The sequence below is a fragment of the Gopherus evgoodei genome, chromosome 5, assembly GCF_007399415.2.
Source record: "Gopherus evgoodei ecotype Sinaloan lineage chromosome 5, rGopEvg1_v1.p, whole genome shotgun sequence".
NCBI lineage: Eukaryota > Metazoa > Chordata > Testudines > Testudinidae > Gopherus > Gopherus evgoodei.
Window position 1 is genome coordinate 134,502,330 of NC_044326.1, and position 23,903 is coordinate 134,526,232.

Sequence of the window (23,903 nt, forward strand, 5' to 3'; positions counted from 1 at the left end):
CCTGTGGATGTCACATAAGCCGCAGCTGTGTGCTGATTGGGCTGCAAGTTGAGAGTCACTGTTCTAAATGCTCACAGCAGAAGTGTCTGCTGCAGGGATAGGTTAGAACAGGAGTGGCCAAGCTGAGCTGAGGAGGAGCCAGAATTTACCAATGTGCATTGCCAAAGAGCCACAGTAATACGTCAGCAGCCTCCCCAGCAGCTCCCTGCCCCCCCGCTCCCAGCGCCTCCCACCCACCAGCAGCCCTGCCAATCAGCACCTCCCCCTCCCTCCCTGCACCTCCCGATCAGCTGTTTTGTGACATGCAGGAGGCTCTGGGGGGAGGAGCGAGGGCACTGCAGGCTCAGGGGAGGGGCAGGAAGGGGTGGAGTGGGGCAGGGCCTGTGGCAGAGCCAGAGGTTGAGCAGTGAGCACCCCCCAGCACATTGGAAAGTTGGTGCCTGTAGCTCCAACCCCGGAGTGGGTGCCTTATAAGGAGCCGCATATTAACTTCTGAAGAGCCCCATGTGGCTCCGGAGCCCCAGGTTGGGCATCTGCCTCAGTTGAATTTGTTTGGAAATTTTCAGCTGAAATGGTTCAGCCGTTCCCAAGAGCAAAGTTAGGGGAAAATACCTTGTTTTGTGAGTGCTAAAAACAAAAAGCATTGCAGTCATCTGGTTGAGAAGCTCTAGCACCTCCCTGTTGTGAAACAGGGACTTGAAATTCGGTGGTGCAGTATGTGATCACATAACTGAAGACTGTATCATGATGTATACGCACAGGAAGGGAGGATTAAGGTTGCACGAGCCACCTTAATTCTGGCATATTCTAACTTTTGAGTGCTTGACTTTGCAACCTTAAATACTTTTTAACATAGGTTTTGTGTGTGTGTATATCTATCTATCTATCTCCAAAGAAATCTAGTGAGTGAAAGCAGTCCAACTGGGAAGGATATAGTTATGCTAAGCATTAAATCACACTCGGCTTCCATTATATGACTGGCACTCTCAAAATGTCTTAAATTCTTTATCTGCAGCTGTGTGTCCCTCAAAACTGAAATCCAGTCAGGAAATCTAATAATGAGGGGTAGTGACTTTCCCCTTCCAGTTACTGGTTTGAATTCAGCCCAGGGTCAGTAACAACTGAAGTACTAACACCTGGTTGCTGTCTGGTGACCTGGGAAACGCATTTGGTGGGCTCTGTCCCGTCTCAGTGCCCAGGTGATCCCATCACAAAACCCAGACCCATACCTGGACATCCCCAGTGAGTGTTAATGGAGAAGCTAAGTACTGCAAGTGCATGGAGGCTGAGCTGCCCTCTCAGGTTATGGTTAGGGTATATTTAATGGCCGAGGAGAGTGGGGAAGCTTGCAGGCCTGCTGCCTGTGCCTTCCCTGTACTTGTTCTGGGGATAAATGTCCGTGGAGGAGCTCAGCCTGCAGGGCTGTCAGCCGTTCCTGTCAGAGCAATTTGAAACAACTCAGCGCAATGCCAGCTCTCTCAGTACGATTGCACAGACTGAAAGCTCTGCCAGCCAGGTGCTCGGCCATGTAAGCACTTAGATCAGTGGGTGTGCGTGAGGGTCACCGCCACACCTGAGAACTGGCTTGGGGGTGGTAACGTTTGAGCCGCCTGGCTGCATGCGAGATGATAGATTCACAGTGTGGCCGGAGTCAGGGAGTGTCCTGTGGCTCGGAGAACAAGCTGTGAGCCAGACTCCAGTTCCGTGGGTTTGCGAAGGTTTCTTACAGCATAACTAAGAGAAGAAATGAGCTTTCCGAAATGGTTTAACAGTGAACAAATGACATTTGTCATTTATGGGGGGGGGGATGACGCAAAGAACAAAAAGCTTTAAAACTCATCCCAGGCTGAGGGACAAGAGGGTGTTCCTGGCATGGCAGCTTTTCTGAACAGACCTACCTTATGTGGCCCTCAAGCAAAGCCAACTTCAAACGCTCTGACTGCTGAACTGGGGCACCTCCAAGTTGCAGGCAGAGGCAAGAAAGGGGCTACGGAGAGAATTAACTTTCATGCTTCGTTTTGAACATTTAAAGATCTCAGCTGAGACATTTTTAGCTGTGAGCCCATGAATTTCCTTTCAGGGCTGTTCCCGCTCTGTATCTTGCATGGAACTGTGGTTTGTGATTGAGATTTGGTCTTGTTCAGACCTAAGAAGCAGAGACGGTTGTGGTGGCTGGTTGCTATTGGGAAAGGAAAGTTTAGGACCTCCCTGAGTCTCACTTGAGCATGCTGGAATTCATACAGGAAATGGCTTCTAGGAGAGAGAAACAGAAGTCCCTAGCAGGGCTGGATGGAAGCAATCTGCGTCCCTCGAAACCATCAGCACTCCTGGCCCTGCCCCTCCATTGTGGCCCCACTGACCATCTGGAGTGGCAAGGTGCTCCCTCCCACGCCCAGAGAGGCAGAAGCATGGAGTCCCTTTTCCCAGGCAGAAGCAGCATCCAGGGTGGTCCTCTTCCTCCTGTGAGCAGCAGGGATGGCAGCCGTGGTGGCAGGAGGGCCCCTCAGTTTTAACATCCCAACTACTGGGGCATCTGCTTGGATGGGGTGCTCAAGCCTGCTGCTTTCTTCCCCTCCTGCTGGGTGGGGATTGGAGTTAACAGCCCTGGCAGGAGACCGCTCCCTGCTCATAGAGGTATTGTCTCAGGCTCTCTGCACACTCAGGCAGAGGTTACTGCAGTTGTTACTCGTAAGTCACCTTTAAAGCTTTTCGTCACATCTTTGAGGGCCAGAAAGTACTTAAAAATATTGCGATTCTGACATCCTTATTGCATGACTCCTGTGTCTCGGGTCCTAGACAAGCATTCAATCAGTCCTTGGTTCTATCCACTCAGGGCCGGCTCCAGGCTTTCTGCCACCCCAAGCGGCGCAATTAAAAAAAAAAGCGCTGTGGCAGCATGATCACGCCGCTCCACTCTTCAGCAATTCAGCGGCTGGTCCTTCGCTCTAAGAGGGCTTGAGGGACTTACCGCCGAAGACCCAGACCTGCTGCAACAATAAAGGCCGGAGGGCCACCCCTTGGTATTGGCCGTCCCAAGCACCTGCTTCTTTAGCTGGTGCCTGGAGCCGGCCCTGTATTCACTTGTACCTGGATGCCAGTAGGCATTGGGTAATACGTCTCACTAGCAAATGCCTTGATCCAAGCTGCCAAACCTACCTGCTTATCACTCAAAGAGCACAGACCTGCCCAGCTGTCAAACCTCCTGCAGCCACCACAAGAAGCTACCCAATCAGGGCACAGCAGCACCAATTGCATAAATTCACAAAGATTGGGGTACTTTTGAGTGCCCGTGTTTTCCTTTTAACCTCTGCTTCTTTGAGCATGTTTCATGCACAAAATGCTGTACTCTTCTTTGTGTGTATGCACGGTACGTATTTGTATGTGTGCATTGATGTGTGTACGGGGTGGGTGTATATACACCTCTACCCTCATATAACACGACCCAATATAACACGAATTCAGATATAATGTGGTAAGGCAGTGCTCTGGAGGCTGGGAGGGCTGTGCACTCCAATGGATCAAAGCAAGTTCAATATAATGAGGTTTCACCTATAATGCGGTAAGATTTTTTGGCTCCCGAGGACAGTGTTATATCGAGGTAGAGGTGTTTTATTACTCGTCTTGATCTGTGACAAATACTGCAAGCAATAGTTATACAAACTATTTATATGCTTAATATATGAAACCTTAATAAATATTATTGATTGAAATGGTCAGAACACAGTCAAAACTTAGTCACGGAAGATGGGAAAATCCGTTTCTTTGGCTTCCGTGACATTGAGACTTGCATGGAGGTGTGAGGCTCGATTCTTACCTGTGGCTGAGGAACACTCAGTACAACCTGGGAGGGGAGAGGTGTGTGCAAAAGTTACTTTAAGCCAACTTTGTGCTCTCCTCATTCTGGGCAGTCTGTGTGCAGATCTGGCCCTAGGCTAGCATACTTTGGAACTGTCTTAAGGCTGCTCTCAGTTATGCGAGCTGTCAGGGGCATTATAGCAGCCATGCATCGCCTGTGTGCAGGGAGGCACCAAGCATGCCCGCTGTCCACCAGCCATGCCCCCTACACCAGCCTGAGGGAGGAAGGGTGGCATAGGAGCCATTGTGCCAGCTCTGTGGCACTAAAGGATCCTTCCACATTGGATTGATCCTCCCATGGCGTACTAAAATGGTTTAGGGCCATTTTGTGCTAGCAGAGCTGTGTAAGGCAGACTCAGTGTAGGGGAGAATCTGGGCCTTAATATTTCTTGCTCATTTAAATGTCTAGTTATAATAGTAAACAGATCTTTGCTACACACTGGAAACCAAACAGAAGTTGGCATGGGAAACTAGTGAGCTGTCACACTCAGTAATTAGGCTAATGGAAGACAGAGTACGTCATAGAACCAAATGAGGAAGCGGTTTTTCTTTGGGGAGTGCTTGAAAATAGTTGCATTAAACTGTACCTTGGTGAAAGGAGCTTTGCACATCTGTCAAAGTGTGGGGAAAGTAATGGGGAGGGATGAGAGATAAATATGAAGGCATAAAAAGCAAGAATGGTCATTTGACGATATCTGACTTTTCAAGGTAAAAGGAATTTCCCATTAACTTTTGTGGTGCCTTCAAGCAGGAGTCGCCTTGAGACTTGACAGGTATAAACCATGGGCCCTGACAATGCGACAGTGCAGGAAAAGAGGGTCACAGTGAGACATTGTATATTGAAGTTAAGCCCCACGCACTCTTCCCAGAGTTGAATTTATTCATTTTTCCTTTTACGTCTTGTGCTTTACTGCACACATGTGGTTTTGTGTGGGAAAATGAAACCTATTTGATTGGCTTTTCTAATGACACTTAATTACTTTATTTTAAAGCAATCTAGAGTATATTTTCCTACTAATTTCAGAGCTGAGAAACAAAGACCAAACATGTAATGTGTTACTGTTGTTCAGCTTCAGCTATAACAGTTTAAAAAACAAACCAACAAAAGCCGCCTCTGCAGTAGTTTCAAAGTGCAAATGAGGCTCTGGTCTGGAATGAGAGTTATCTCCAAGGGAGCTGCAAGCACATTTACAGAAGGTTTTACATAATGGGGTTGTGCCCCTTCTTTGTGTTTTTTGGATATATACAAAAAGTCATAGAATATCAGGGTTGGAAGGGACCTCAGGAGATATCTAGTCCAACTCCCTGCTGAAAGCAGGACCAATCCCCAGGCAGATTTTTACCCCAGTTCCCTAAGTGGTCCCTTCAAGGATTGAACTCACATCCCGGTGTTTTAGCAGGCCAATGCTCAAACCACTGAGCTATCCCTCCCCCCCTCCTGGACCTCTTGTGTATGTTTACGGCGGAGCAGTACTGCTTGTTTTAAAACTAGACTGTTAGCTCTTGTCTCTCCTGGAACTCTGTGGAAAACCGAAGAACTAGTTGAATTATGACATCACAAGAAAAGAGATTGAAAGGGAAGGGATTTTTAGTCTGTTTCACATTAATTAGCCATTCTAACAGTTTACAAAGCAATGTGCTGGATTCTCCATCGCTTGGAGTCTTTAAATCATCATTGGACGGCTCGTTCTAAAAGATAGGCGCTGTTTCATTCATCTTATGGGAACTGAGACAGGAATCCCTGGGTGAAATTCTCTGGCCTGTGTTATGCACCAGGGTCAGACCAGATGATCATCATGGTCCCTTCTGGCCTTAAAACGTTTGATTCTTTAATCTTTTTTTTATAAGCCATTAACAAATCTCTAGGTTAAGGTTGTTTTTGGCATTAGTTCTCTAATTGTTTCCAACATAATTAATACATCTTCATAATATATTCTAATAAATACATGACTCCTATTTTGAAAGTGAACGGTGTATGTAATAGACGAGCATGGCTCGACAAATGCTGCTGTTAATCTGTGCTGTAAAACAGACCAGATAAATGAGATCAGGTCACACAAAGGCTGCCTGTTTGAGGATTGTAGCTTTTGACAGAGGCTTTAGTGTCTTACCACAAAAAAAGGAGAGAGAAGTACAAAGTGATGATGGTAGAAACAGAATCACCAGGAAAAAGCTTAAAATGCAGAGCGATCAGATTTGTTTCTAACTGGAAATGTTTGCCAAATGGATGATCACACTAGATCTAGTTTTTAGGAATTGGTATACGATTTTACATGAGTGTCTAATGCTAGCATTCAGTATTTTATCATCTATTTAAAACCCCCCACAGGGCCAGCTTCTGCCATTTGGGTTTGTGTGAGTGCATCAAGTGGCTGAAATAATTATTCTGGCTGCAATCACTTTTCTTTATCATTTCCTTTTTGTTTAATTTTTTTAGAAATACAAAGTCTATTCAAGTCAGAAGGACCAATGATAGAACTCGACCTTATTTTTAACTTCATATTGCTAGGACACTGTAAATGCATGAACAGTAACCAGGGTCATTAAAGCAGCCTTAAGATATATAGCCCACTTTACAGTTGTCTTTAGGACAGCCTTGACTAAAGTACTGGAAATGTGTAATAGTGAGGAAAGCAGAGATCAAAATACATCTACGGAACACGCTGATGCCAACCTGGAAGCACATCTCATGCACTGCAGAGTGTTTCAGGGGGCAAGGTGGCTTCAGAGGCGAGCTCAGCAAAGCATTTAGGACTTCGCCCTGCTCTGCTGAAGTCACTGGAAGATTTGCCACAAAGCATCACAGATGCAGAATCAGGCAGTTAAACGTGCATTTCAGCATGTGGTTAAGACAAAACCAGGAAAGCTTCTGACATTGTGGATGTATTGTCAGATTCTCTTTGCCAGGACACTTGCTAACATGAAGGGACAAAGGGGAATCCGTGTTGTTCTAGGACAGTGAAATAGCTGACTTGCAGTAGTCTCTGTGGATGTTGTGTCACTAGATAGATGGAGACCCTACAAAAATACAAAGAAGAATCCATATGTACTGATCATAAAGGTGACCATTAACCCTCAGTCACTTGATGGGGATTTGGGACAGTGGAGAATTTTAGTCCCATAAAAATAAGCTCTTGGCAGAGTCGGCCCCTGTGTCCGTGTTTGTGGGTCGAGTTAGAGTGCAAACCAGTTTATATGGTGTATTTACGGGTAGAGAATTGGATGGGGGGAGAAATCCAAGTAGTATCTTGGTTTTTGTTTAAAGGAAAATGATGATTGTTGGTGGGGGCTGGGGTAGTGTCAAACGTAGATCAGAATAAATGGAAACAGGAAACATACTTACTTTTAAAAATAGTCTCATATTGAAATAGCAATTGTCTGACTTTACTTCCGTTCGTGTCTATGGTGGCCAGGCATGTGCAAGAAAGGAAAGCACAACTCAGACACAGGACAGAGCTCGCTTCTCAGGCTCAGCATCCCACAACGTTTTGTGTGCGATAGAAAATCATATGTTGGTATCTCTGTGTGTGATTCTTCACGTGATTATTGCTTGGCATGCTGGACAAAGATGCATCCTTTATTGGCTTGGGCTACTAGGAGTCAGCAAAGAAGGGATACATGGGGACACCCTGTTTTTGTGTCTCAGACCTAGGGTACGTCTTCACTACCGGCCGTATCGGTGGGTAGCAATCGATTTCTCGGGGATTGATATATCGTTCCCCGAACGTGCTCCTGTCGACTCTGGAACTCCACCAATGCAAATGGCGGTAGCAGAGTCGACATGGGGAGCCATGGACGTCGATTCCGTGCCATGAGGACGGTAGGTAACTCGATCTAAGATACTTTGACTTCAGCTACGCTATTCACGTAGCTGAAGTTGCGTATCTTAGATCGATCTCCCCTCTCCCCCGTAGTGTAGACCAGCCCCTAGTTTGAATAGCTACCCTACTTCCCGTGCCCTCTGTAGGAGCTGGGTAACGGGGCACGTCCGTGGCTTCCAGAGCAGTGAAATAGCGTGGTGTTAACACGAGAATGATGCGTCTGATGAGAATACAAATTTCACTTCCCCCATGATTTATACTAAAGAGACCATGCATTGCTGACAACTAGGCTGAGCGCTGGGTACTGCTGAGTTGCGGCTCAAAGTACTAATGCTACGAATGTAGTCAAGCACAAGCTGTGTTCAGCACCGTGTCAGAAGGGGGTTTCTGCAGACTTGTAATTCTCTGTTTTAAAACCTGTTTTCAAATGTCCATTCCTGTGCAAGTGGAGGGAGTTTGTTCACATACCATTGTCCCAGCTGCCCCAGGACAACGATAACCTCATGCTTTTCCACCGTGCTGGAAACCAGGGGCACCCCATAACATACTATTCCTGGAGAGTGAATGGGAGGATAGCAGGACCCATCTGCAAAGATGGTGCCCGCACAAGTGTGCACTCTATCCCCCTCCACAAACACAGCCTGAAAATCATTATAGCTGCTCCAAGCCAGCAAGATTTATAATGATTTGACCAAGTTTCTGGAACATGCTGAACGTGATTGGTCCCTGTATGCACTTGTAGGTAGGATCATTGTTGTTTGTGCCATGGACTAAGCATCAGAAGTGCCTAAGGTATAATAATTAATAGAACTCAGTAAAAAGTGAAATGTTAAAGTCGAGTGTTCCTTTGAAATCAAACCCCAGATATGAGACAGCTTGTTTGAATTTGAATGCTGGCCATGCGTTTTAACGGTATAGCTCCATTATTGCCATTCCTAGTTACAATAGGGTATGTTAAGTTTACATAACCAGTGAGACCTCTGAATTTTATGGCATTTTCTTGCCAGTTTAACCCAGTTTTAATATTGTTGTCAGGTTTGTGCTTGAGTTTTATTTTGTAATAGTCAAATTGGAGATGTTTCCTAAAATATTGTTGCATCTTATATTGACTCTGAGGCTTTGTCTACACTGCCAAGTTGTCGACAAAATGTTTGTCTTTCACGGGTGCTTAAAAAAGCCCTCCTCCCCCGAAAGACAAAAGTTTTGCCGCAGCAAGTGGCAGTGTGTACACGGCTTTGTGCTTTCCTGCTGACAAACTGAATGCCGCTCGCGGGGGGTGGAAGTATTTTGTTGGCAAAAGTGCCGACAAAGAGCGCTTGCACAAGCCGACTTCTAGCGACAAGGCTATGTCAACACAGCACTGTGGCTAAAAGCTATGTGGTGTAGACAAGCCCTCGGATGAAGAAGCAGTCATAAAAAGTGTATTCACCGGTAACAGTGTCTGCATCTAACTTGAATTCAGTGGTCTGCAAATGGAAAAATAAAATCATTCCCTCGCTTTGTAGATTACATATGTATAGGTCTTATGATTCTGAACTGTCAAGCAGTTATATTAAAGCCTATGAATCAATAGCACTATACAATGTAACCATCCAGCCCCTTCCCAGCTTGGAGGCTTTGTATTATGCTGAACAGGTGGGCCTTTGGTGTCAGAGGGGTAGCCGTGTTAGTCTGGATCTGTAAAAGCAGCAAAGAATCCTGTGGCACCTTATAGACTAAGACGTTTTGGAGCATGAGCTTTCGTGGGTGAATACCCACTTCGTCAGATGCAGTATTCACCCACGAAAGCTCATGCTCCAAAATGTCTGTTAGTCTATAAGGTGCCACCGGATTCTTTGCTGCTTTTACAGATGGGCCTTTGCATCTCAGTTCTGCATTACAGCAGAATGCTGCAGACAACTCTAAAAAATAGCCTGTCAGGGATGGCAGACAATTATTTCTTATGTACAGCACCTAAAGCCATGACCCTTTTAAAAACTGAGCCCCAGTATCGCAGTACAGTCTGTCAGAAGAAAGGAACAGCAGCAGAACAAACCAGAAGGGAGCACTGCACTCCCTTACGGAGAGCTAACTGCCTTTCCAGAGTGGAGGTAGCAATTAGGTTTCTGTTTAAACCACTCTTTGGATTTCTCTTTTGATTTCAGTTTGAGATTTCTTGTGCGTGTTTCTGCCAGAGGATTATTTTTTAAATCTGTGATTTATCAGACAGGTCATTTGGGAAAGTTGACTTCTTTGGAAATGAAGGTTATGCCCGTCTTTCTTTTTCTTCAGATTTCCCATCCTTTTTTTTTTTTTTCTTTTTGCCACTTAGAAAGTAGTGTTGCTTGAAATTGCTAATTTTTGGCCTCATTGGGGAGTGATGGTTTTTGCATCCTTTGGAAGGCAGACGGATTTAATTTTTGCAATATTTCTAGGTTTTGCAAGTGTCTTAGATCTTCATGCTCCATACACTTGGTGCGCCTCTTATCTTCTTCCACACTACAAGAAATCCCTTCCAAACAGAAGGAAAGTGCAGTGCAAGTTGTTGTACCTTTTTTTGCTGTGTGTGTCTATTTATGCAGAAGGAGAGAATCTAGGACTAAAGTATAAATACTTTAAAACTTGCATGTCCCATTCCCGAGAGTTGTGATCAGCTCCTTTTGTCTCCAAGAGTGTGTCTACACAGCAGCAGGAGGGCGGGTAAACCAAGATGCAGTAGCTCAGGTTGAGCTAATGGGCTTAAAATAGCAGTGTTGCTTTGGCAGCACAGGGGACGACTTGGTCTAGCTGTCTGACACACGCTCACCCAACCCTGTTGGTATGTATTCAGGTGGTAGCCTGAGCTATCACCCATGCCACAGCGTGATTTTTAGCATGCTAGCTCGTGTAGAGCTAAGGCATGTCTGTCTACCTGCTCTGGGGAGCAGCCCCCAGCTGCTTACCCCATAACTGCAGACAGCCCTGTATTCGAGTGTGCTCGTGTCTCTTGACATTTGCACCGTGCCTGAATTCTGGGCTACATGTGTGAAACTGCAATATTAGAAGAAAACAGATTGCAAAATTCTTTGCCTTATCTTTCATGGATTGATTGATTTTTAGTGGGTTGCACACCTTGACCGAAACGGAAAGCAGCAGCTGCAGCAGCTAAAGGAGTGGAGGTTAATAAGTATGAATGTTTCAAGGTGGACAAACATTCCCCAGCACAATGCTCCCTTTCATGTAATAATTGCACCACCGCTGTGCTGGTCTGTACTGGAGTAATAGTGCTGGCTAATTTATTCGGGTTGCTTCTTCCCTTTTGTTGTGCACAGCTCATTTTCCCCCCTCTTTCAAGAGAATGCCTTGCACAAATATCTACCAGTTTTGTCCTGAGATTTTGTTTTCTTCTTTCTTTCCACTTCTTACTGTGTTATTTATCAATATTGTCTTGATCGCTCTAGGTCCAATCTTTAAAGCAGCTATTTAAGAAAAACGTCCTGCAATATCCCCTTTGGGGTAAAGTAAATGTCCACAAGATGAAGAAACAGAGACCAAAAAGGATTTGTCTCTTAGTATAATGCAATGTGTCCTCCTATCATGTTAACATTGCAGGCCACTAACTGAGGCCTTCTCTATATTCAAAGCTGCACCTGTTTCAGTAAAGTTGGGTTCTGAAACCAGATTAAATAAACCAGTGCAAAACCCGTAGGGAATGCCTATGCTGCAGCTGGGAAGTGTGATTCCCAGCGCCGGTAGACAGACTTGTGCTAACTCAGCTTGAGCTAGTGTGCTAAAAATAGCAGTGTGGACATGGCAGCTTAGGTGAGCCCCCAAGCTCAGACCAGGGGGTTGGACTTAAACAGCTCGCCTTACCCACCATTGGAGCCACAACATCCATATGTGCTTCCCAGGATACACCAAGTAAGGAACCCAAGCAGACCCATTGTATCTGGCTGTGGCACTCTTACAGAAGGAGTATTGGGACTCAGAGAAACCACTCTCAAACCACTGACCAAAGGGCCAGATTCCTCCAGGGCATAACCGACTTCCTCCACAACATTAACTGCCTCCCTCAGAACACCGTCGTTGCCATCATGGATGTCACTTCTCTATACACCAACAGCCCTCACAGTGATGGCATAGCTGCCTGACTCTAATATTTACAGGACAATGGACAACCCTCTGAGATCCACCCCAAACACATTGCCAGATTCATCCATTTCATCTTCACCCACAACAATTTTACATTCAACAACCACTTTGTGCAAACCATGGGAACAGCTGTGGGTGGTGGGACGGCTCCCCAGTATGTCAACCTCTTCATGGGCTGCCTGGAAGAAGAATGTCTGGACAGACGCACCACGAAACTGATGATATTTTCATCCTCTGGACAGATGACTTAAACTCCCTCATAGATTTCCACCACAGCTTCAGCAAACACCAACCATCCATTAAACTCTCTGTGGAGCATTCCCACTCTGGCATCAACTTCCTAGATACCACGGTCAGCTTCAGCAATGGAATCCTACAAACACTATACACAAGAAACCCATGGATCACCACACCTACCTTCACAGATCCAGTAACCATCCCAAACACACCAAGAAATCTGTTACCTACAGCCAGGCACTCAGATACCACAGAACATGCTCCAAGGAGCGAGTCTGGGATACACACCTTAACACACTCAAAACCACTTTTAACAAACAAGGACATTCCATCAAGGAAGTAAATCGCATCATGGAATGGGCCTCTCAAATGCCCCGAAAGAACCTGCTTCAATACAGAAATAAAACCTCATCTGATCACATGCCCCTAATTGTCACCTACCACCCCTCACTGGAACTCATTTGTCAGCTGATAATGGGATCCCCAAAAGCCAGCAAGCCGACTGGGGAGCTGCCTAAACCAAGCAATGGGAGATGCCAAGGAGAGGGGTGTGGCCCTAAGTCTAGGTCAGAGGCAGGCACGCGTCTCTGCCTGGGATTCACAGCAGTGAAACCCTTAGTCCTGATATTAGGCGCCACACCTAAGCCCTTTCTTGCAATAAAAAGAAAAATATGAAGAGATGGCGCCCGTATACCCGGTAGCCCCATGGTTGGAACACTCAGTCAGATGAGACAGGGGTACAATTCCCACCTCTGCCTGATGTGGGGCATGGTTCTGATCCTTCATTGCCCAGCTCTCAGGAGAGTGCCCTGACACTGGGTTATGGCTCTCTTCATCTATCCCGTTGAAACTGTTCTTCTATGTATAAAGAAATAGCCTTTGGAACGGGTACTTGAACGTGGGTCCCTCACCTCCCCGGCGAGTGCCACAATCAAGGGTGACAGCCATGCTCTCCCTTCCACTGGCTCGGTGAATTGTTATTTATACGCAGTGGAACGATTTCAAGGAGAGAGATTGAAAGACACCTTCCCTGGAATGCCTCATCTGGGTTAGGACACTCCTGAGAGGTGGGAGATGTGGCAGAAGGGGAAATTTCTCAATCCAGGGGCTAAAAGTTATAAACAAGGGACGAGGGGGAGACTCCTCCATTTTGTACGAGGCCTAAACTGCTGGGTGGCCTCAGAACACTCCTGCTGGAGCAGACCCACTGGTAAGATAGATGTGGGGAACACCTCATTTGAGGATCTCACTGGGGCTTGGGGTGAGATAGGTGCATGGGCATCAGGACCAAGACAGTTGTGCACATGCCCAGAGGCAGATTTTTTGGGTACCGCAGGGACTTTATTGGCAGAAACTTAAGCACCTACAGGATTAGGCAGTAGCTGAGCTGGGATTTTGAGGATCTAAGCTTTGGATTTAGGTGCTGCACCTAAATCACTTTGTAAATCTGATGTAGCCCTGAGTGACGTTCTGTTGGCTGTACTATGGGTGAGACACACTGGATGGTTGCAATTGTTCCTTCCGTGGTTATTAACTATGGTCAACATCATTTTCCTTCCGTGGGAATAGCATCCAGGGAACTGCAACAGGCACCCTTGTGGTTGTGTGTGTGTGTGTCGTGAACATATCCTAAAAAAGCAGGGAGTGTTCACACCAGTTCAACTGGGCAAAACTTCAATGGAAATTGTCTGAGTGAAGGGATTTGGCCTATGTTTTTCTGCAATAGTCTGTGTAAGCCTTCATTATTTCGCTCTGACCCTGCTGGCCTGGTGAGCTGTTCTTCAGACCCTGGTTACAGAAGAGGGGGATGTGAAGCAGAGACATCTAGACCATATTGCAGATAATTTGCTGCCCTAGTAGTCACATCTGAGACTGAGAGTTGCATGCCATGTAGAAAGCAGCAATTTCTATTTCAGTTTTGTGCCTACTCAGGAAGTGCATTTTACAAAGTCACCGAGGTACCAGGAGGAAACAGAAAGCTCTCTGTACATCTGACTTCACCGCAATGCTGGGTTGTGCGAATGCATCTGCCTTTGCAACAGGATCACTCCGTTCCAAAATGGTGGCTCAGAACACACTGTTGTGTGACTGTCGTGTGGTGAAGGAATAGATGTGGCTATAAGCAAGGATGTTGGACACCACTGAACAAAGTTTGATCTCATAATCTCATATTCTGTACCAGGATGGTAAGATATCTTTGCCTATTTTGGTTTAGTTGACTGAAAAAAATCTAAGGAAGGATTTTAAATAGCTTTGTTTTCAAATGTATTTTTAAAAGCATGATTGTGTTACAATAAGACGTTTATTTATCTTCTGTACAAATTGAGAAATTCAATCTAATTTTACACTTTAAAATTTTTTGCCTTTGGATCTTTTCCAAAATATCGCTTAGACTTCCAAACAGGTTGATTCATGGTTGTGCCTGAGTATCATGCTGTTGATGGAAATGCCCAGCTAAGTTTTGCTAGGTATGGGAACGGGGTATTTCACAGTGAATGTAAAAATACACTTATTGTGTATGTGGATATTTTTACATGTTTTATTGTAAATGAACTTAAATTTTAAGTGTAATTATTAACTGTGAATTATAAGGTACCCCGAAGTTTCATAAATTGTCTAGAGGAAGCCTAGTGCCATGACAAACTGTATGTGCCAAATTCATCCTGGGCATAGAGCCATTGTGTTCAGAGGAATTATGCCCAGGGTGAACTCAGCTCTTAACTTCCCATTAATATTTTTAGGCCAAGCATGCTCCTACAAAAGGAGAAGTCTGACAATGGTTTCTTCCTGTCCTTTTCTTTAATTTCCCTGTCAGCAAAGCCAGAAGATCATAGTAAGCATTCCCTCTCTCCCTCTCCTTCTCTAAAAAGCATGACAAAATTAGACAGCTTACAGCATTTCTTGTGCTCAGAGTTTTTCTAAAGAAAAAGTAACCATATAAAAACCAGTCCCTGCATTCCCTCAGAGTGCCTCATTGATACAATGCAGAAGAGAAATTCTATGGGACTAGGCTGTTTCAGGGTGGTAGGAAGACATCTGGTTTTTGTTGTGGGTTTCTTAATAGCTATTCAGCTTTCCGAGTAGGAAAGGTAGACTAGGGGATTTTAACTAGTCAGACAGCAGGCACCATGGAAATCAGTTCTCCTTTTGTAAATGACTTGTTATCCTATTTTGATTTTAAGAAATATTCTATTGAATTTTATCAAACAATTACATTTTAATTTCATTTGACAATTTCTTACAAATAATCTAACCTTCTTCACCAGTGTGTCTGGATACAGTCAGAAAGTATGAACTGTAACAGAGCCGGATGCGTTTGCACCATTGTAAAATGACCAACTTTCAAGGGAAGTTATTATTTGCCAGGGAAAAAAATGTGGAAAAGGCATGGGTGTTGCTTATCTTAAATAAAAGTTAAAGTTAAAGTTTGTGACTTACTACAAATTATTCATCTAAACTATAACTTTGCCATGCTGTAAACAACGCATCTATGTTTCTAGGTAAAACTGTTCTAGAAAATAATGGAACTTACTTTAAAATACTTTTTTTTAAGTCTTCATCTCTTTCATGCTTTCATTTTCTGTGCAGTATTTCCTTTGTCTCAAAATAGGTGAGAAGACTCTACTTCCTGCTAAGTAGTATCAGTACTGTGGCTGCTTTCAGAGCCAGACCCAAGAGCCTGTCCCAGTTATGGAAATACGGAATCAGCAACAGACAGTGTTTTAGCTCAGCGTCTCAGTTTGTAGAATGGGGTTAATGATAGTCACCTCCTTTGTAAGGTGCTTTGAGATCTCTGGATGAAATGCATTAGATACTATCATTTCTTGACTTGCACATCAAAAACATTGTGAAAGGCAAGTGCCAGGTTTAAGGTCCAGACTCCTGCCATCTGCTCTGTCCATCCAGTACTTGAACTCTGAGTGTGGACTGGCACCCTCACCTTAGAGACACTGCCAGGGCTTAGCCAGCTGTGATGCAATGTGGTTAGAGCCCAGACTTGGTTTTAGCTGGTGAAAGGAGCAGCAGACCAGAGCGAAGATGTCGTTTGTTGTATTGGTTTCTGTGTTCTGCAGCACAGGTGATAGGTAATAACTGGAGATATACCAATCGCCTAGAACTGGAAGGGACCTCGAAAGGTCATCAAGTCCAGCCCCTTGCTTTCACTAGCAGGACCATTTTTTGCCCCAGATCCCTAAGTGGCCTCCTCAAGGATTGAACTCACAACCCTGGGTTTAGCAAGCCAATGCTCAAACCACTGAGCTGTCCCTCTCCCACACACATTGTGTGTCGGAGTTGGTTCATGTCTACGTTGACTCCCTGCACTGACCTGCTGGCACAGTGCGTTTCTTGGTCCAGAGCCGGGAAGCTTTCCCTGTAGCTCCGTGTTGACAATGAAAGGTTTGCCATGTCAGAGTGTTGGCGCTGAAAGGCTTTTTGACACCAGCTTCCAGGACTGGGATAGAGATTTTACTGGCGGTGAGTGGGTTTTGGTGCAACTCATTTTTATTTCTTTTTTTTTTTTTTTTAAATAAACTCCCCTATGCCTTGATGTGTGTGCAGCTACCCATGGGCTCAGGTCTGAGCCTGTAAATCTTGCCATTTTGCTGTGAAAATCATGACGTTCCGGGGTGCAATCCAGAGCAGTGAGGTGTTGTCACCAACCACACACTGGCTGCCAGCAGCCTTTGGTGCCTACTTACTGGGAGACCCCGACACATTCCCAATCCTGGATTTTCTGCCCAAATTGTGTGTTCTGCACTCTCCAGTCCCCTCCTGGACAATCCAGATATATTGAGTCCCTTGCCCCTCTGCCGGGATCAGTATAGGACAGCCTGCTACCTTAAATGGAATTACCCAAATAATTCACGACACTAGGTTTGTTTTAATTAAAGAATAAAACACGTTTATTTAACTACAAGGAGACAGGTTTTAAGTGAGTATAAGTATAAGGCATTACAATCAGAAATAGTTACAAGAGAAATCAAGAGAACATGCTTTCTAATCTTAAACTAGACTTGGTTCAAGGTGAAATTCTTGCAAATCCCCAGTAACGCTGCTGACAAAGTCTGAGGTCAAGATCCCTTCCCAATGTCCAACCGCTGTTTCTTTTGTTTTCTTAGGTGAAAAGTGGAGAGATGGATCGGGAGAGAGAACTTGGGATGGTTTTGCCCCTCACTTGTATAGTCCGGTCACCCTTGGAAATGCTTTTTCCTGTGGGTTACCCCTAGATAAAGTTCATTCCCGCTGTGAGATTGGAGTCAAGAGGTTTGGTGGTGAAAGAGGTTTCATGCTGCTGTCTGCTAATATGTAGATTTGCCTTGTTTCCCCCTTGCTGGCTCAAGGGCTTTGTTTATTCCATATATGTAAATGGAGGTGAACACACATTCCTTTTAAGACCTGCTTGACCAGTTCTGCCTAACCGGGGCTGCGTGGATTTGAACATGTGCTACCAACAACCATTCAGGGGGAATTCATAACTTTACCTAGAATGTTGCTACTTACATTTCATCATATTATTGACCAGTGAATGATTGGTTTTCAAATGATACCTCACAAGACCAATTTTTCACAAAGATTATTACAATAGTGTGTAGGGTGTGGACACTGGGGTTGCATTCTGTCACACCAGGGCAATAACAAAATGGTTTTTTTTCCAATGTGCACAAGGGCCCATGTTAGCCAGGTGTACCCACTGGGTCCAGGGCCTTGTGCCTGCAGGCCAGCTCTGACCTCCTCCCCGGCAGTGTGCTCATGCAGAAGAGATCCTCCCCAAAGAGAGATCCCCACCGCAGGGGAAGTGTGTCTGTTCTATATTGGGCAGCTAATACATGTGAAATGTGCATGTGTAGGTGCCCAAGTATGGCTTCTACAGTAATGAACAGGACAACCCTGCCTCCCTGGTTTTACTGCAGGAACAAGAAATCAGACCAAACCGGGCTGATGTTTGTCTGCGAACAGTGCAGCGATGCATCTTCCCCAGACACGCAATGATTCCGTTTGTTGTTTAACTTTCTAGGCACGCTTTGAAAATGAACAAGAGTAGCTCTGAGCTGGAGAAGGTTAGCAATGGCTCTTCAGAGAGCCTCAGCCCACCTTTCCGAGGGATCCACGTCAGCTTCGTGGCTGGCTCCACAGACAGCCTCAACTCTGACACAAGGACTGCCAGTGATGAAGGTAATTTAAACCTTGCTCGGGTGTGGCGGGGGGGGGGGCTCATGGAGGGGCTCTCCACAGCCCGAAAGCTGAAATCCCTTGTTCATGCAGTATCTAGACCATAGAACAAGTACGACATCGGCAGCACGAACTTCCCCTACACCAGTCTTTGTATAGCTCAGCCCTGACCTGGAGGAACCAGCTCTAGAGAGCAGTTAGGCTTCCATACCTACGTGGGACCCAGTGCTGCTCCTACTGTAGTCAGTGGCAATGCTTCACTTGATGTCAATGCGAGCAGGATCTGGCCTCTGCCCTCTCTGCTGAGCCTGCTGACAAGGATGACCAAGCTGCTTGTGATGGTCTGGGAGGAAGGCCACCTGCTGTCTTCACAGTCCCGGCCCACCAGGCAGCCACGACGCTCTGGCACAGCAGACTAGTGCTGGGTTTGAAGCTGGTGATCTCAGGTGAAAGATGATGTGTTCCGTTACCAGCCTCTGAGCTGTCCAATTCTCCTAACTCTTACTGATTCTCTCGGAGCAGCACGGTTTTTACAATCTATTTGACCAATGCCAAAATCATTCTTGCTGCTGTTTTTCTTACTTGAGACCAGCCAATCCTACACCTCCTCCCAAAGATACAGAGGGTCATTCATCTTTGACAAGTGATTGCCTCAGTGGGTTGTCGAGGTAACAGAGTACCTCCTGTAGCTCTACTGAAGGAGACCAAATATACTGAGAGGGAAAGGGGTTAGCATGGCATGGAGCGCACAAGTATTTCTTGAAGGCGGTGGGGGGGGGAAGTGCCCTTTCATTAGTTTGGATTTTCTTTGAAAAGTAGATATTCTGCCAAGTCATTTTTTTCCCTAAGTATATTTAACTTAGACATGTACTGACACATTACACAGTCCAGCAACTATTTCCTTTGCAAATCGCCATCTTCATGTAATGGAAGTTCTGCTTCTCCAGAAGCAACAATTCATAGCGATAAAATTCAGACTAGTTGTCTGGAAATGACATTTTCCCAGTCCTTGCTCAGAATTTAAGAGGGGGGAGAGTGCCAGGAAATTATAAAAGGAAAAAAAATCTTATTGCATGTCAGACTTGTGCTTTCTCAACCTATAGCTGTCAGATGTGAACAGAAGGGGAAAGAGGTTTCCTTGTTCACTCCAGTGACGCAAGGAATTTTAATTTTCTTAAGACATTTAAAACAAATGTTTTGAGAGTGATTTTTTTGGCTAATAGAAATGAGGAGCAGAGCTCATTGGCCAGAGCAGGAATAATCAAGATCCAGTTGATTTCCAGACACGCTTGACCAAAAATTCAGTGGCAAAAGCCATGCATTCCACAGTGGTCCGGTGCAATCAATTGGAGGCTCTGCCCTAGCTTCAGATAAATTAAAAGAATGAGGTGTTTATTAAAGAACATTTTGAAGTGTACAATCCAGTCAGTGTAGTATACTCTGTGCCATTTACTGGATACAGGAACTTCTCACTTAACATTGTAGTTATGTTCCTGAAAAATGCGACTTTAAGCGAAACGATGTTAAGCGAATCCAATTTCCCCATAAGAATTAATGTAAATAAGGGGGGGAGGGGTTAGGTTCCAGGGAAATTTTTTTCACCAGACAAAAGACTATCTGTCTGTCTATATACACACACAATATAAGTTTTAAACAAACAATTTAATACTATACACAGCGATGATGATTGTGAAGCTTGGTTGAGGTGGTGGAGTCAGGGGGTGGGATATTTCCCAGGGAATGCCTTACTGCTAAATGATCTAGAACAGCTGATCCCTCAAGGGTTAACACGTTGTTAATATAGCCTCACACTCTACAAGGCAGCACAAATGGAGGGAGGGCAGACAGACACACACACTGTGTGTGAGAGAGATGCGCATTGCCCCTTTAAGTATGCTGACGACACTCTAAGTACATTGCCTTTTTAAGTAGATCAGCAAGTTGAGACAGCCTCTGTTGCCAGCAAGCTCCCTCCAGCCTGAGCCCTGTTGTATCATTAGCTTTCAAAGTTAACAGCTCCCTTTATGGTGAATGGGGCAGGTCACACTTCTCAGAACTCTGATTTCAGGCTGTCTGCAGACTCAAGCAAACCAAACTGCATTGGTTTACTCTGTTTGAAGGATTTATTTGCAATCAGAAGGGCAAGAAACCTAGGGCCAGATTCCTGGGTGCGGCCAAGCTTTGGCCAACACAGGCCCCAACAGGGTGAGGCAAAGGTGGCATTAAGCAGGTTCTGGCTCCCCGGATTATTGGGCTAGTTGGGTTCCCAGCCAGCCCCTGGCTCAGGTTAGAGCAGCCTCAGGCCTGTTCTACCCTACTGACGTCGTAAGCTCTCTGGGGCAGGGACTATCATGTCTTTTCATGACTTGTTTGTCCAGAACCTAGCACTGGTCAGGGCTTCTAGGCAATACTGCCACATAACTAATAACCCATGATAGTAATCTAAACTACATTCAACCGCAGCAGCACCCATGAGACCCTCTAGTAGCCAAGATTAGCAGGAGGGCAGCATAGATTCCAAGGCCAGACAGGCCTGTTGTGACCATCTAGTCTGACATCCTGTATAACACAGGCCAGAGAATGTCCCCAGAATAATGCCTCATGCACTGGGCATGTGCCTGTGCAGCGGGCTGCAGGAGAGGCTGTGTAGTCATTCTTGCAGCATACATCAGTTGGGGATTGTAGGGGTTCGGCAAGGGCTTGTCCCCCTCCAGGGCGACGGGGAGCCAGGCCGCCTCACTACTTAGGTCCGGTGAATTGGGGAATTAGCCTGGCTGGGCGGCAAACAGTCAGGGGCTCAGGCCCTCAGGCAGGGGCTGAGCAAACAGTTCAGTAACAGGCCCAGGTCCTAACTGAAGGGCCTGAGAGAGGCCACCCACACACTGAGTGACGGGGGACGCAGGCCCACCCACTCCGCTGCGTCCCAGCCAGGGGCCCTAGCAGCGGCAGAAAACCCACTGCTGAGTCAATGGAGGTCCTGGCCACAACACACCGACATGGGCTCTGGCAGTGCTGCACCCAGACTAGGGTCGGCTGCCCCCGGGCTACTTCCTAACTCCCCCTCTGGAGGTATCTGCATCTGGACAAAGTCTTCCAAGGAGTCAAGCACCATGGGCTCCTCTGAGTACCTGGCGAGCAGTGGGCTTGGCAACTCCTCTGGGTAACTTGCCAGCGGCAGGTTTACCAGCTTCTCCAGGGTCTGGTCAGCATCTGGCCCGTCCTCGGGTCGGCCGCAAGCTGCAGGCGTCTCGCAACCGGGATCTGAGCTGTAGGTGTCTGGCTTCTCCGGCAGCCGGGCCTCTAGTGAGCTCTGGGGTTGGGCTTTTGTACTTGCTGTCCTGCGCCTTGACCTCTGGGGGCGGGCACAAGCTCCACTGACTCCGCCCACTTTGGCATCTGGAGAGACTTGTCCCCCTCCGTGGCAGCTGGGAACCAGGCTGCCTCACTACAGGGGTATTCCCCGCTGGTCAGGCAGGGCAATGAATTGAACCCTCTCCTTTTTTTAATGCAAGCTTGAACTCTGGAGCACAAATGTATTAGAAGGCTTGGGCTCTGCAGTGAATTCTGCAGCAACAGGACAGCCAAGTATGTATAATGCAGGTAGGCCCCTGTGCTTACCTTCCTAGATCTCTGCCAGTAGCCCATCAGCCTGATTGACAATGCCCAGATTGCCAGTGAGAGGAGGATGCCAGCAGGGTGGTGATTCCTGCCCTAAAGAAGTGATGTGGGTGGCTGGTGACACAAACGCTCCCTGGTAGGGAAACCTGTCCCTGCATTTCACAAAGGAAGTGAATGGGAGGCCTTCTCTTTCTGAGGTTTGGCTTCCCATACACATGTGAGAGTTGGTTAACCCTTTTAAAATCATCAATACAGAAATGGATTTTCCTCCGGAAAAGTGTTGGCCTCTTTGTACTCCCTCCGGAGAGTCCAGAAAGCTGCTGGATTTACAGCCTTGTGAATGAATGTTCACATTGCCCCCACCCCAGTGTGCCTTCCCTGGGGCCTAGCAGCACCATCTCTAGGCCTGCAGTAATTGCTTCAGTACCAGCGAGTACTTATGATGGGGGATGCACCTGCAAAGTAGACAACTGGGACTGCTAAATTTACTTCATACAGGCCACCGAAAGGCTATCAAAGGTAACAGCTCTGTCACTAGCTGCACCTGAATCAGCAGCTTACACGTGAAAAGTGCTCTATCTCATTACCACTCTGCTTTGTCACCAGTTGCATGAATTTTTGTTTCTAGAAATGAATAGGTGGCCAGTGTTTCACTTCCATAATCTGCAAATGATCTGTTAATGTCAGCATTGGAACCTGGAACCAGGTTCAAAGAGGAAACAGGTTTTATTGCTGCTCAGCTCACAGTGAGCAAAACTCTGCCATGAGGTTGCACAGATCAGGCTGTGTGTACACACAGGGCTAGGCAGTTTAGGAAGTTTTTAACATAGTCTTCAATTATTTCAAAATATTTATATTGTCAGTACAGATATTTATTCTCCTAATTCCCCACGACACTTTAACCTTCAAATATCCTGTGCTATAATTTTTCATCTTTTCTGAATGATGATTACTCGTACATTTTTTTGCTGTGATAAAACACTTTTCCCTTTTTTTCCCCATGACAAACGAGCAGCCTTACTCCTGGCCAGTTTTAACGAGCTGGGAAAACATTCATAAAGTACAGCTGCCTGAAACGAGCCGCGTGCCAAGATCCACAATCTGGTGCGCGCACATGGTTCGGCAGCAGCGTGTGAACAGAACTCCATTCTTATAGCAGATAGATTTGAGACTGTGCGGACTAGTCAGTGGAGGACTTTGCAGCAGGGTGGAGTCGGCTGAATCCTGTGCCTCCCCTCCAGACTTGAACCTTGTCCTGCGTGGGGCAAGCCGCGGAGTTCAGTGTGTCACCTCTTTCGCGCTACTCTGACAATGCTGTGGGTAACGTGAGTCAGGCTCTCCTTTCTTCTGCCTCGCCTAGCCTGTTTAATTACTGAGCTACTGTCGCGTAACAACTAAACCGGCTTTGTTTGGATGGTGGTTGCTGAACAAGTATCCTTCAGTATGTCATTCTGAACTCCTCAAAGTGACTTCACAGGTTAGCTGTTTCCCAGCGACCAGCTTTACTACTGTCTTGGCAGCTAGCACAGGGAAAAGTGCCACAGTGTTTCTTCAAACTACCGTCGAACATCAGCCTCTTCCTTTCAAACACCATTGACTAAATCCGATAAAATCACTTACACTGTAGGTATCCCATTATGCCTGATTTGCAATAATTAACCAGTTGGCAACGTGCATTGGATTTGGGTGTAATCGTATTGTGCACATCGGGGTTTCAAAGCCAGCTATCTTGTAGGACTTCTTGAGGTTTTAAAAACATCACGAGTCATTGTAACCACAGCGGGTTAAGAAACCCCTTGAGGTACGTCTACACTGCAAAACAAAACCCCACGGCAGCGAGTCTCAGAGCGTGGGTCAGCTAACTGGCTCGTGGGGCTCTTGCTGTGGGGATAAATGTAGGAGTGTAGACGTTCCTGCTCAGGCCAGAGCCCGGGCTTTGAGTCTTACTGCTGCAGGGTGTGGTGTGTGGTTTGGGTTTTTTTTCGCAGTGTAGGTGTACCGTTAGTGCCCCAGGAAGAGTTCCCAGAGCACCCAAAGTCCGTGGGAGGGGTCTCAGGCAGAGATAATCACTACCTCCACTCTGCATGGTCT

At 46.1% G+C, this 23,903-nt stretch overlaps 1 protein-coding gene across 2 annotated transcripts in view; it reads left to right on the forward strand.

Annotated features, from left to right (window-relative positions):
• Positions 1-23,903, forward strand: part of PRAG1 (PEAK1 related, kinase-activating pseudokinase 1) — a 52,556-nt gene that overhangs the window by 16,356 nt on the left and 12,297 nt on the right. For both annotated transcript variants that reach the window (XM_030565267.1, XM_030565266.1), the window contains exon 4: positions 18,040-18,197. In XM_030565267.1, the coding sequence (XP_030421127.1) occupies positions 18,040-18,197 (158 nt within the window). The remainder of the gene's footprint in view (positions 1-18,039; positions 18,198-23,903) is intronic.